Raw genomic sequence first — 13,747 nt, 5'->3', positions numbered from 1 at the left:
ATACTGTACATGTCCTCAAAGATGGAAGGCAGGCGGGAGGAGAGATCAATTGGGACCATTCTAGAGGGCAGATACATTCCTACATTTAAATTTGAGTCATTTAGCAGATGCTCTTATCCAGAGTGACTTACAGTTAGTGCATTCATCTTAAGATAGCTAGGTGGGACAACCACATATCACAGGCATAGAAAGTAAATGTTTTCCTCAATAAGGTAGCTATCAGTAGAGTCAAGCGCAAGTGCTTATTCAGTTTATTTTTATTGTATTTTTTTTTTGGGGGGGGGGGGGGGGTCGAGATGAGGTTGAGGATTATTTAAGATATTGTTTGAAGAGGTAGGGTTTCAGATGTTTTTGGAAGATGGGCAGGGACTCTGCTGTCCTAGCTTCAGGGGGAGCTGGTTCCACCATTGGGGACAGAGAAAAGCTTGGACTGGGCTGAGCTGGAGCTGCCCTCCCGTAGGGATGGGAGGGCTAATAGACCTGAGATGGCAAAACGGAGTGCTCGGGTTGGGGTGTAGGGTTTTAGCATAGCCTGAAGGTAGGGAGGGGCAGTTCCTCTTGCTGTTCCATAGGCAAGTACTAAGGTCTTGTAGTGGAACAAGAGGCGTGTGAACAACAGGCACAACTCCGATATAAAGTTTACTTTTTCAAAGTTGACAAAATGCCACGTGAGTCCACTTATATCAGTTCATTCGCAATAACCTAACCATCACAAAACGTATATTCGATCAAATAAGCCTCACGTAGAAAATTAGCAATTACATTTTTTGTTGACCAAATTCGACACTCTCTCATTGACCTCCATACAAAAATGATTCACTTCGTTGTCTTATTTTCGTGGACAGATTTGGGGTGGAGTAAACCCTCTCGCTTCGCCTTTTCCTCTCTGGTGCTACACTGGGCTTGTCTATGGTCAGAGATACTGTATATAATGTCGATGGTCTTGTCTCCACCCTAACAATGGGAGTCATTGTCCCAAAGGCGGGAAGGCAGGTGGTTTGCTTATCGGTCTGCTTATCGCCACACGAGACTAGTGCTAGGCTACCTAAAGGCCTAAATACGGTATCTTAATTGTTTTAATGAGTGGACATTATTTAGGTTTTTGCATGAATCTGGCCTGATGTCCTTGAGATTTGTCCTCAAAGCTTTTCCAAACATTATCATGTCAATTCATAGATTTTGGGGGTTGGCAAGTCATAAAGGTCCTTGTCTTTTGTCCTGATTAGTCTACTTTATGCACTTGCAATAAAACTGCATCACACAGTCACCAAACCCATCAATTCTTCTAACCTTTAATCTGCTCAGATAAAACTGCAGATCAGTGTTGATCTATGCGCCAGAGAAAGGGGTAGGCATGTTGGTGAAAAGTAAAATCATGAACACCAGATCCCCAAATAGTGAAGACATGCAAAAAGTTGCACACCGAAAACAATCATTTTTGAATTTTTATTATTGTATGTAGTCTTTTTCACACAGCATTGTAAATTCTCACATTTGATGGAGAACCACACAGCACTCACACCTGATTGTAAACTCACACCATCAAGCATGAAGAGGGCACGGCGGAACTCATGGCCATGAAGGTGGTGGGTGTGACACAGGTACGGGTGAGGAGGGCACTGTGTGGCTTAAAGCAGTGGTGATGGCTGGGACATTTTGGCATTGCTGAACTGTGAAGTTCTAGAAACTTAATTATCAAAATAAGGATGAATATCTCCCCTGATCCAGTGGCTGTTTCATGTTAAACTCAGCCCACTATAGTGTTCCTCATTCCTTTCGCCAACTGAAGTCTACATAGACATGTTCAGTGTAATGCGCTTACTATGTTACTTGGATAGTTTCTAAGTCTCTCACTGGCCTCATCCATAAATAACAGGGGTCCATTTTCTAAATAGCGACCATTTTGATACTAATGGACAGAGCCCAAAACAGTTTTAGAGGGCTGGCAGAGAGGCCGGCAACTTCTCAAGTTGAACGTATTAACCAGCTTGCCAACTGAGGATCACTTTCAAGAAGTGGCCTTACACTATATCCACAGAGTGTTCATTCAACAACTCTCAGAAGTGGTGGGATTCAGACAGCTAATCCTATTTCACACAACTGAGAGGGGCTTGGTGGCATCGGCTGTGTAAATGAGCAGTTTGATTCTAATGTGGAACATGATGATCATCATATACCGTACTAAAAATGACCATCAACATGGATATCAAGGTCAACACAAGCAGGACACTGCAGAACAACAGTGTTTCACTGTTACAAGCAGACAGAGAGACTGACAGATGCTTGACCATAATCTGTACATATACACTTACACGAGGCATACATAAGATCCAGTACGAACTGTAACAAGGCAGACTCAGCCCTATATGGCACAGCTCACTCTCAATTATCAATTACAACAACAAGAGAAAACAAAACACAAAAAGATATATACATTTTCTGTTTAAAGTATACATAAGCCTACCATAAAATAAAGCTTTGTACAAGTATTTGATGGTACAGTGTTTGTTGTTTCAACATGAAAGCAAAAGAGGAATGGGTAGTAGATGTAGAGGCATGTTGTCTGTGAGGGGCAGCAGATGATTCTAAAATGCACACGGTGGCAGAGAGTGATGGGAATGTATGTACGGGAGAGTAGCATTGTCTGTGAGGCCAAACTGAGGTGGAGGCACACAGTTCAGGACATTAAAGCACAGGAGTAATAGAGTGGAACAGACACTCGCCTCATAGCCACAGGCATGAAAATAAATCTGAGAGGCCTGACTACAACAGTAATGCTACTGAGAGCTTTAGGAACCCTTGCTTTCTTTCTCTCTCTCTCTGTCTCTCTGCATCTACGTCTGTCACTCTCCCCATCTTTCCCAAATCCCCCACTGTCTCACTTTTTCATTCGCTCCCTCCCTACCTTTCCCTTTATCCATGGATTTATTTTAGTACAAAAACACTATATCAACTCTGCATTGGGTATGGTAATAGAACACAATACTTATTTTAGTTCTGCGCGATTAACCGAAATTACTTGAATTTAATTTAGTTCATTTTTTTTCTGTGAGCTCGATGCTAAGTTTCTATAGAGATAAATCAGATCAAGCCTGAACTGTGTGATGTAGTAAGGAGTTGTAGTTTCTAACAGGCCAATATTCTACATAGTTTAGCACAGAAAATGTGGTAATTAACTATAATGACCATAATCCATTGCGCGTCCGCTTACTTGTCCTGTCTCGGTCTGTGTGGATCAGACACTGAGACCTCGTTTATGGAGACGGAGAGAAGAGAGAACGTGCGAGAGGGATGGAAAGCAGTTGCTTTGCGAGGTATCTCTACATGAAAATACATGGTCTAAGTGATTGATAGTTGGTATTCAGCAGTCATAAAAGTATGCCATATTTACTTTGAAGAACTACTAAAATAGTGATTTTGTCAGACAGCATAGGCAGCAGCTCTATAGAGATGAGATGATGACTTGGAATGAAATAATAAAACAAATATTTTATTAAAGCAAAGTAATGTGAATAAATTATGGTTAATAAGTGATCAGCAGTAATGGACAGTCACTACCATCATGTGACTTTTATGAATTGTTTTATTCTGTGTTCTAGCATTCAACCCACATAATGCATAGTGCATTTAATGTTTAAAATGTTTTATTGAAACAGAAATTGAAACCATTATTATTTTTTAAATAATCTAATCGAAACCGAACCGACCTCAAAAAGAACCATCATGGCACTAACACCAGCACTAACATCTTTGGATGTTAATAAAACCATTTGGCCATGGGGGGAAATATGTGTGAATACAGATGTACAAACAAAACCAACGTGATACATTTAGAGTTGGCACGCACGTTCCATCTTACTGTTCGCTTGTATGGCTTATGCTCATATTTATTTAGGCTGTTTCTGTGTGTAAATCAATGCTTGCCGCTCTCACATCATCTCTTGTGCGGTCACTCACTTTGATGATCACTAGCATAAGGATCCATTGCCAGGTAGTGAGAAATGACAGTGCCTATTAAAAAAGGACAACAGTCGTCATGAACGTCACTGTCCAGATTGGCGAGGGTGTTAGGCTGCAATAATGCCATCTTGCCTGCTTAATTAATACTCAGAATGAAGTCCCAGCTACTTCCCTCACTGGTGGCGATGACGCAAAGAGCTGTAGCGCAAATATGCCCAGTAAATACTTATCTCTTTTTAGTATCATGTATTACCCGTGAGAACATGAGTCAGATCTAACATCCCGCTCTAGAAGGGAAAGAAGTCGATGAATACAAGTCACGTACACAATTCCACAGTAGAGTAGTTTCCCCCTTTAACTATCACCAACACCCCTTTGCCTACTTCCCCTCAGGTGGGAGTTAATTTAGCAAGTTCACAAGAAAATGAGCAATGCAAGAAAAAAAAAACATGAACATCAGCAAAAGATTTATCAGTCAGCGAGAAAGAGGCTCAATGTTACGCTCAATGATCAGAGCTGCCAGAGGCTCTACAGTACCCCCTCTCTCCCTCCCTATCTCCTCACTCTCTCCCTACTCAAACACAGGCAGCAAAGGGATGGCTAAGTGTGATATTGTCTCTCCAAAACTATAACAAAACCTAGGGACAGAAAGCACTTGTGAACCACAGAGAGCAGTAAATTGGTTCCTATCTCCCCCGAGCCCAAACCCAGACGGCCACAGCACCTGCCCGCTGAGCCATCTGATTTCATGTTTTATTGCGTATGTTGTTTTCCTCTGCCATCGTCATTATTAGAATTTGGTCTCATTATTGTGCCTATGGTGGGTTTCTCAGACCTCCTCCTCAAGGCTGAGAATAAGTGGTGTCCGAACTAGAGAGGTCGGTGGCATCTAGTCTGAGGTGGTGAAGAGGGAGCAAACAAGGAGAGCAACAGAGGTCTCTATGGTACATCATCCCTCAATCTATATTTTATTTAGTTGTTTGGCTTATCACAAAGACAACACAGACAGAGTAGCTTGCCCAACAACCCTCGTATCCAAGGGATGATGAAAGAAAGGAAGATAATGAAGGAGAGAGAAAAGGTGAGGTGAGGCATGGCACAAAAATCAAAGGAATGAACTGTCATGGTTCCACCAATCATTGGTGATGTTTTCTTTGAGATAGGTGCTGTTACTGGCCTTGGGCGATGAGCTCCTCATGAAGAGGGAGAGTGGAGCTGGATACCCAATCTTGAGACAGGCACTGGGCAGACAGCCACATTCATTCATCCAGACAGACCTTATTAATTCAGCCATTGACTTTTTTATCTGCACAGGTTGTTCAACTATGTCTACTGATGTGAGAGAGGAGCAATGCGATGGGCAGCTATGACTACTAAAACAGATCACAAGTAGTCGGAGCAGGAGAGGAAAGATAGAGATTGTTGGAAAGTAAGAAAGGAAAACAGAAAGAAAGAAAGTAATGTAAAACAGAGTGCCATAGAAGAAAGGAGTGAATGTCCATTTCCTTCTTGTGGTCGTTCTTTCCTCAGCCTTAAGTCTCCCCATCAGTCGATTCTATCTCATTGCCATGGTGGAGGTGACCCAGTGAATGTGATACTGTAGCTGAGCGTAAGGGGGGTTAGTAGGGGGGCTCGTTAACCCTGACACCCCCAGCCCAGCATGGCAGTGGGCAGCAGCAGCAGCAGAGGCAGCATGGGTGCTGTTTGGCCTGCCGCTCCTCTATGGCCCCCTCGGGCCCCGGAGCCCACACTAGACTTCCCCTTCTCCGAATATTGAGGGATAACGTTGAATTCCTGACTTTCCTCCTCTTCTTCCTCTTCAGTGTCTTCCACCTGAGAGAGAGAGGGAATGTGATCATTCAGAATTCAAACAGAGCCAGGGGCGCAACTTTGGTTTTAGAAGTGGGGGGGGGGCATAATTATTATTATTTTTATTTTATCCAGTCGGACAAACACTCCAAACAACCTGCCCGACCGCTTGGTAGGCGTCCGCATGGTCCTAAAGCACACCGTTGCCTCGTTTTGTATCACATTCCAATGATAAAACTGGGGGGGACAAAAATGCAATTTCAGTGAAAGTTGCGCCCCTGAATAGAGCGAATGGAATTTGCAGGTAATGAACTATCACATATAGTCCATAGTGTATCTGCTTGGTGTAAATATGAAACATCTTGGCAATAAATAGGCTTGTTAAAACGATCCATTATTTACGTGTAATAGGTGGACTGTTATGAGCCTCCTGACAGACAAAAAAGCAACTCAGCGTTAAAAGTTGCTTTTCAACGTAGGTGTTGAATTCCGAATCCAAAGGTGTCAGCATCTTTATTATTAGGAAGAAAGGTGAGAGTATTGGTCACAGAATAGGATCAACAAAGTGAGAAGAAAAAAGTGGAAGAAAATAAGTGTATTACAGAGAAACATCTAGAACCTGCACTCAGAGGGAGGGAGGCTTAGAGGTTAGGGGGACAGAAGAGAGGGAAGGATTGGAACGGTGTAAAGGATTGTAGCAGAGGAGAGGAGAAAGGGAGTGAGAGGATTAGGATGACAAGAGAAAGGGGGAGAGAAGACAGATGGGTGTGAATAAATGAATATCAACACAAAAGGATTGATGCTCCCTACTGCAAACACCTCCGGCTAATCGTCACACACAGTGAGTGAGAGAGAGAGATAGGGAGAGTGACAGAGGGATAGGGAGAGGGCCAGAGAGATAGGGAAAGGGCCAGAGGGACAGGGAGAGGGCCAGAGAGATAAGGAAAGGGCCAGAGGGATAGGGAGAGGGCCAGAGAGATAGGGAAAGGGCCAGAGAGATAGAGATAGGGAAAGGGCCAGATAGATAGGGAGAGGGCCAGAGGGATAGAGAGAGGGACAGAGAGATAGGGAGAGGGCCAGAGAGATAAGGAAAGGGCCAGAGGGATAGGGAGAGGGCCAGAGAGATAGGGAAAGGGCCAGAGAGATAGAGATAGGGAAAGGGCCAGAGAGATAGGGAGAGGGCCAGAGAGATAAGGAAAGGGACAGAGAGATAGGGAGAGGGCCAGAGAGATAAGGAAAGGGACAGAGAGATAGGGAGAGGGACAGAGAGATAGGGAGAGGGCCAGAGAGATAAGGAAAGGGACAGAGAGATAGGGAGAGGGACAGAGAGATAGGGAGAGGGACAGAGAGATAGGGAGAGGGACAGAGAGATAGGGAGAGGGACAGAGAGATAGGGAGAGGGACAGAGAGATAGGGAGAAATAAAGGGAAGTAACGGTAAAAAGGGAGGTGCTGGGTCTAGTTCAATGCCACAGTAATGTGTTGACTGTGACAGTGAGCCTTGTGTTGAGTCACATGTGTTGGGAGTATATCTCAGGTCAGTTCTGTGCATGAGCTTTGACACTCAGGCAGCTCTGTTGGCGCTCATGTCACACCGTGGGTCATCATGCAATTCACAGAGCATCCCAGTGAGAACCTACTTTAGAAAAACCCAAGGAACAAGCTTTTTGTCCACCATTGTTTTTAAGTTACTGTACAGTATTTAGGTAGTCTGGGTTTGGTGAGGCAATGAAGAGTACTTAAACTCACGCTGTTGCGTTCTGATAAAATCTTGACGTTGACATTGACCTTGTCCTGAAAGATGCGAGGGGAGGGAGTGGCAGATGCATGGCGACGAGGTGGCAGAGTAGTGCTCTCCACAGGGCGAGGGGATGAGCCACCCAAATAACTGATAGCATTACCTGAGACACAACAACAGAGAATCATTATCACCACCATCAACATTATCATCAGCATTATCATCATCCACATCATCACCATTATACCCACTGCTGATGATGCAAATGTCCTCAGAACATTGAATTATTCATAGTAGCCATGAATTCGTTAATCAACTGGGCATTGCACCCTCAAGGCATGGCAATCATTCAGTTATTCACCTCAGTTGCAATATGGGAATCAGATGTGAATGAAACTGTTTCAATTAACACTGCTGTAAATCAATATTGTAATTAAGTGCTAGAGTATACCATACAGAACAAGTAGGCAGCTCTCTAGGGCTACTGGGCTAGAGAGCGCCCGCTACTCTATTTGTGTGATCTGTTGATTTCAAGTGGGCTCACAGGACCAGGGCTATTGCTGTAGGGGGTGTCATTGTGGGCAGTTGAGGGAGTATTACTCACGCAGACAGACGTTGCTGTCAAACATGTGTAGGATGCGCAGACAGTCCTGCCACTGGTTCCCACTGCCCTCACAGCTGCACCACTGGAACACGTCCATACTGATATTGTTCACGTAGTTGGGGGTCATGATGGTGCCTGGAGGAGGTTGTTTCATAGAGATGTGTCAGCAGGCCTGACTTCAATACGAACTTGGAACGTTTGATCCAAAGCCAAACAAGGCATTTGGCAATGAAATGAGTGCCTGCCTATACCTTGGGGTTAGCAAGAGCTAACAACAATGATCTGATTAAAAGGCCCTTGGAGACAACTCAGCACTCCTTCTCTACCATTGTTTCTTCCTTGTGTTGTTAATCACTGTTCCATCCCTTCCCTCCATCTCATTTCTTCCACCCCCTCGATCCTGTTCTCTCTCCAGCTCACCTATGAGTCCGGCGTAGGCCTTAAGGCAGACGGCTCCACTCTCTCTCATGCAGCCAGAGGGAGAGTGGGACGAGGGCTGGCAGTTGTGCTGGAAATCAGCCAGCCGAGATCTGACAGACACCCACACCAACACACACATTCACACAAACACGCCCAAACACACACGGGAGACAAACATAATTATAAACAGGTGCCAATACTGGGTTGGCAACTCAGCGGTGTAATTTTCTGAGGGCGCCTTTACAATTATGTTTTTGAGATTTAGTACCTAGCGAAAGGCAGAATCCACAGCACATGAAAGCCTACAGAAAGATAACCTTACACCTTGGAATCTTAGTGTTAACACACGCAATGCTTATTTTATACACATTTTAAAAACATTTATCCGAAACATGATGAGACTGGAGGTGCTGCAACATTATTATGAACCAGTGTTAATTTTGGCACTCTTTTCTAGATTTATATATAATTTAGTTTTAGATACATTTTTGCCATTTGAATAATGATTTAGTCTAGTTATTGTCAAAATGACGAAAAAAGTGGGCCATTTTTGTTAACTAAATGTCCTTTCATTTTTGTCACATTTTAGTCACATCACATTTGTATTGCGTCATTAACCTATAGTAAACATAAAACACTCACTTCCATGTGCACAAACATACATATCATTGTCTTACCAACATACAGTATTTTTCTGCATAACATCCTATTCTCTTCCCAACAGCAGAAATATATATAAGAATATATAAGAATTATCTGGCCATGTAAATTCCTAATTCAGCCTACATAGATTTTGCACATTACATACAAAACAGATACATACAAGAGCAGAGAGAGAGAGAGAGAGAGAGAGAGAGAGAGAGAGAGAGAGAGAGAGAGAGAGAGAGAGAGAGAGAGAGAGAGAGAGAGAGAGAGAGAGAGAGAGAGAGAGAGAGAGAGAGAGAGAGAGAGAGAGAGAGAGAAAGAGTAGCACAATCACCAGAAGGTGCCGCAAAGTATTGGCAAAGTAGTGTGGGTTGCACCTCCATCACTTGGTTGTGACTTTGCCATTGTTATAAACGTTCCACAGACACTGCAGCCACATTGATGTCCAAAAGTAGAACGGGGGCTAATGACTTTGAACTGGAGTTAATGACTGTTTCGCCCAGTGATGTAGTCGAGTCACTAAACCTCGAGTCCGAATCGAGTCCCAAGTCCCCTGTGCCCGAGACCGAGTCCAAGTCAGAGTCACCAATCATCGAGTCACGAGTCGAGTCACGAGTCCCTATGGCTGAAGTCGGAGTCCCAGTGCTCAAGTTGTGGTCCAATTGCTCAAGTCTGAGTTACTGGGTCCACAATAACTTAAAATAAAGTGACTTACCCAGTGTGATGTAGTGTAGTGGCAAGAGGAATTTTGTCAATAAATTGTTTGCTATCCCTTTTCATTTATTTCTGTGCCACCAAATGTTTGCATTGAGGCTACTGGTAATGTTACCTGGGCCACGTTCAGTTGCAAAACGTTCTCGAACGTTGCATATGGAAATTCCATGAATAGAGCCAATGTTATTCCTTATTCAACATGTCAAAGAGACATGTTTGTTCTACATAGCACATTTCTATCTGAAAGTTCCAAAACGTTGAAAAACTAGATGATTACTTCTAGGATTACTTCTAGTTTAAGCTACCTATCAATCATTCTTTTTTCGACTAGTGGACAGCCAGTGAAAAATGCGCTCTTGGAACAGCTGCAGTGCGGATCCCAGCCTATGGAATAAATGTTTAAGGGCGTTCCTCCCTTCTAAACTCCCCCGTGGTGTTGTGCTCCATACTGTCAAAAACGAGTTTAATTTAAGAAGACCGCGAGTAGGGCTTTTATTGCTCAATCTAATTCATGCAGATTATTATAATTTTTTACATATGCCTAATGGACACATGCTCAAACTTGCGCACTTTTGATAGACTTAAACAGCTGCAAATTATCGAGATATCAAAGTGTCACCAACAAAAACGCAAACAATAGGCCTATAGCAAATGCAGTATATGGCATACATTTTTCACATACAAATAGCACTTTTGGTTGTGCTCAAAGCATGCCATTTTGAAAGCAGCATTTATTTTTCAACTCGAAGCAATGAGCCCAATCAGTCCTCAATGACTACAAATTCATAAACAACAGAGTAGGCTAATATGTCCTTCGTTTTTGGGTTATACTCAGATGAAACAGTTTGGCTATATTTATATCTATATTTCCATATTTCCAAGTCGTATTGTTGAAGATCAAGGAATATTAAATTAACTGGAAATCTGACACTCTTTTTTTTGTTTTATGTAAAGATATAGCCTAATCCTATTATTATATGTAGTAGAAGCCTACATAACCAAACCATAAAGTAAAATGCAACATCCATTTATGGCCAACTATGTAAACTCTAACATTGATTTATCCTGCAATAGATGTCGTTCATAAATAAATAATATGCCATTTAGCAGATGCTTTTATCCAAAGCGACTTACAGTCATGCGTGCATATATTTTTGTGTATGGGTGGTCCCGGGGATCGAACCCACTACCTTGGCGTTACAAGCGCCGTGCTCTACCAGCTGAGCTACAGAGGACCACCCATACACAAAAATGTATGCACGCATGACTGTAAGTCGCTTTGGTAATATATATTTTTCTTATTTTAATGCCTCTTGAGAAGGTTGACGTTTATTGGGATGAGTCTTCTCCTTAAGGCAGAACTGATTCCGCTAGATGGGCCAGCTGCAAAGTCAAAATTGGCTGTATTGTAAAAATTAAGGAAAACTAAAATTTGCTTTAATTTAAGGTTAAGCATTAGGGTTAGCAGTGTGGTTAAGGTTAGGGTTACATTTAAAATCATCTGATTTGATGACTTTGTGTCTGTGCTAGCTAGTGACCACTCTGCAGGGCCGACTCCAGAACAAGATTCATGATGAAAAACGCTAACCTGCGCCTCTTAAGGGCAAAGTAATCTAAAAGTAACTGAAAGTACTCCGATTACAGTGCCTTTAGAAAGTATTCACACCCCCTTGACTTTTTACACATTTTGTTGTATTACAGCCTGAATTTAAAATCGATTAAATTGAGATTTTTTGTCACTGGCCTACACACAATATCCCATAATGTCAAAGTGGAATTATGTTTTCCGAAATGTTTACAAATTAATTAAAAATGAAAAGCTGAAATGTCTTGAGTCAATAAGTATTAAACCCCTTTGTTATGGCAAGCCTAAATAAGTTCAGGAGTAAAAATTTGCTAAACAAGTCAAATAAGAAGTTGCATGGACTCACTCTGTGTGCAATAATAGTGTTTAACATGATTTTTGAATGACTACCTCATCTCGGAGAGGAAGAAAACCGCTCAGGGAGTTCACCATGAGGCCAATGGTGATTTTAAAAGAGTTACAGAGTTTAATGGCTGTGATAGGAGAATACTGAGGATGCATCAACAACATTGTAGTTACTCCACAATACTAACCTAAATGACAGAGTGAAAAGAAGGATACCTGTACAAAATAAAAATATTCCAAAACATGCATCCGGTTTACAACAAGACACTACAGTAAAACTGCAAAAAATTTGGCAAAGAAATGAGCTTTTTGTCCTGAATACATACTCCTGTAGCTCAGTTGGTAGAGCATGGCGCCTTTATTCAATGCTGGGTTCGATTCCCACGGGGGGCCAGTATGGAAAATGTATGCACTCACTAACTGTAAGTCGCTCTGGATAAGAGCGTCTGCTAAATGACTGAAATGTAAAAAAAATTATGTTTGGGGCAAATCCAACACAACACATTACTGAGTACTAATCCCGAGCCGACTAGGTGAAAAATCTGTCGATGTGCCCTTGAGCAAGGCACTTAACCCTAATTGCTCCTGTAAGTCGCTCTGGATAAGAGCGTCTGCTAAATGACTAAAATGTAAATGTAAAATGTACTACTCTCCATATTTTCAAGCATAGTGATGGCTGCATCATGTTATGGGTATGCTTGTAATTGTTAAGGACTGTGGAGTTTTTCAGGATAAAAAAGAAACGGAATGGAGCTAAACGCAGGCAAAATCCTAGAGGAAAATCTGGTTCAGTCTGTTTTCCACCAGACACTGGGAGATTAATTCACCAAAATCTACAATAGAGTTGCTTACCAAGAAGACAGTGAATGTTCCTGAGTGGCCGAGATACAGTTTTGACTTAAATCTACTTGAAAATCTATGGCAAGACCTGAAAATGGTTGTCTAACAATGACCAACAACCAATTTTACAGAGTTTGAATTTTCTTTTAAAGAATAATGGGCAAATATTGCACAATCCACATGTGGAAAGCTCTTAGAGACTTACCCAGAAAGACAACCAGCTGTAATCACTGCCAAAGGTGCTTCTACAAAGTATTGACTCAGGGGTGTGAATACTTATGTAAATTAGATATTTCTGTATTTCATTTTCAATAAATTAGCAAAAATCTCAAAAAACATGTTTTCACTTTGTCATTATGGGATATTGTGTGTAGATAGGTGAGAGAAAAAATATATTTAATCCATTTTGAATTCAGGCTGTAATCAGTGGGGTGTATTCATGGATGCCAAGGGAAAGCAGGCTTCGCCAAATCTTAGACCAATCAAAATGATAAAATAATTGATATTTCGTCTCTTCCTGTGTTTTCATAATTTTCCGTCCATTCGCAAGTGGCTGAATCTCACCGGAGAGAAATCATCCGAGTGAGGGAAACAGCGCCCCTCTGTCTCAGTATGTGTAGCCCATGTATCTGATGCTCGTCTGGACCAAAAGAGTATGACATGTTGCCATCGTAGCATTTGATTGACTGATGCCAGCAAGCATTTAGTTTCCCTTAATAAAACAATTATAAAATATCAGCAGCAAAACAACCTCCAAGGGAGGCCAGTTTGGATTTGGCTTAACACCAATCAAATCACATCCTTTGCAAAACATCATTTTCAGAAAAACGTGTCTGTTTCTGGTCTGCTTGTGTTGATGTCCTGTTGTAGCTAGCTTGCTAAATTGGCCCTCTCCTAAGCCATGGATGGAGATGGGGATTTGGATGTGGTTTTGACTTAATTCTTTGTACAGGCCAAAGATTATGACGGCAATTCTGATCTACCCATAAATGAATATATTGTGCCACTGGCCTGAGATGATTGAAGTTCAATATGTAGCCTAGATGTAGCCTAGTAGACTCACATTAACTAGTTAGCTAACTTAGCTC

At 42.1% G+C, this 13,747-nt stretch overlaps 1 protein-coding gene across 1 annotated transcript in view; it reads right to left on the bottom strand.

Annotated features, from left to right (window-relative positions):
- Positions 1-5,595: 5,595 nt before the first annotated feature.
- Positions 5,596-13,747, bottom strand: part of LOC311142691 (GDNF family receptor alpha-4-like) — a gene marked incomplete at both ends in the record, with an annotated part of 63,700 nt that continues 55,548 nt past the window's right edge. The window contains 4 exons of the mRNA XM_084178345.1: positions 5,596-5,793; positions 7,518-7,669; positions 8,111-8,245; positions 8,531-8,640. Of these exons, the coding sequence (XP_084034471.1) occupies positions 5,596-5,793; positions 7,518-7,669; positions 8,111-8,245; positions 8,531-8,640 (595 nt within the window). The remainder of the gene's footprint in view (positions 5,794-7,517; positions 7,670-8,110; positions 8,246-8,530; positions 8,641-13,747) is intronic.

The sequence above is a fragment of the Coregonus lavaretus genome (assembly GCF_964263955.1).
Source record: "Coregonus lavaretus genome assembly, chromosome: 15".
In the NCBI taxonomy this organism is placed as follows: domain Eukaryota; kingdom Metazoa; phylum Chordata; class Actinopteri; order Salmoniformes; family Salmonidae; genus Coregonus; species Coregonus lavaretus.
This window is presented reverse-complemented; position numbering and strand designations above follow the sequence as displayed.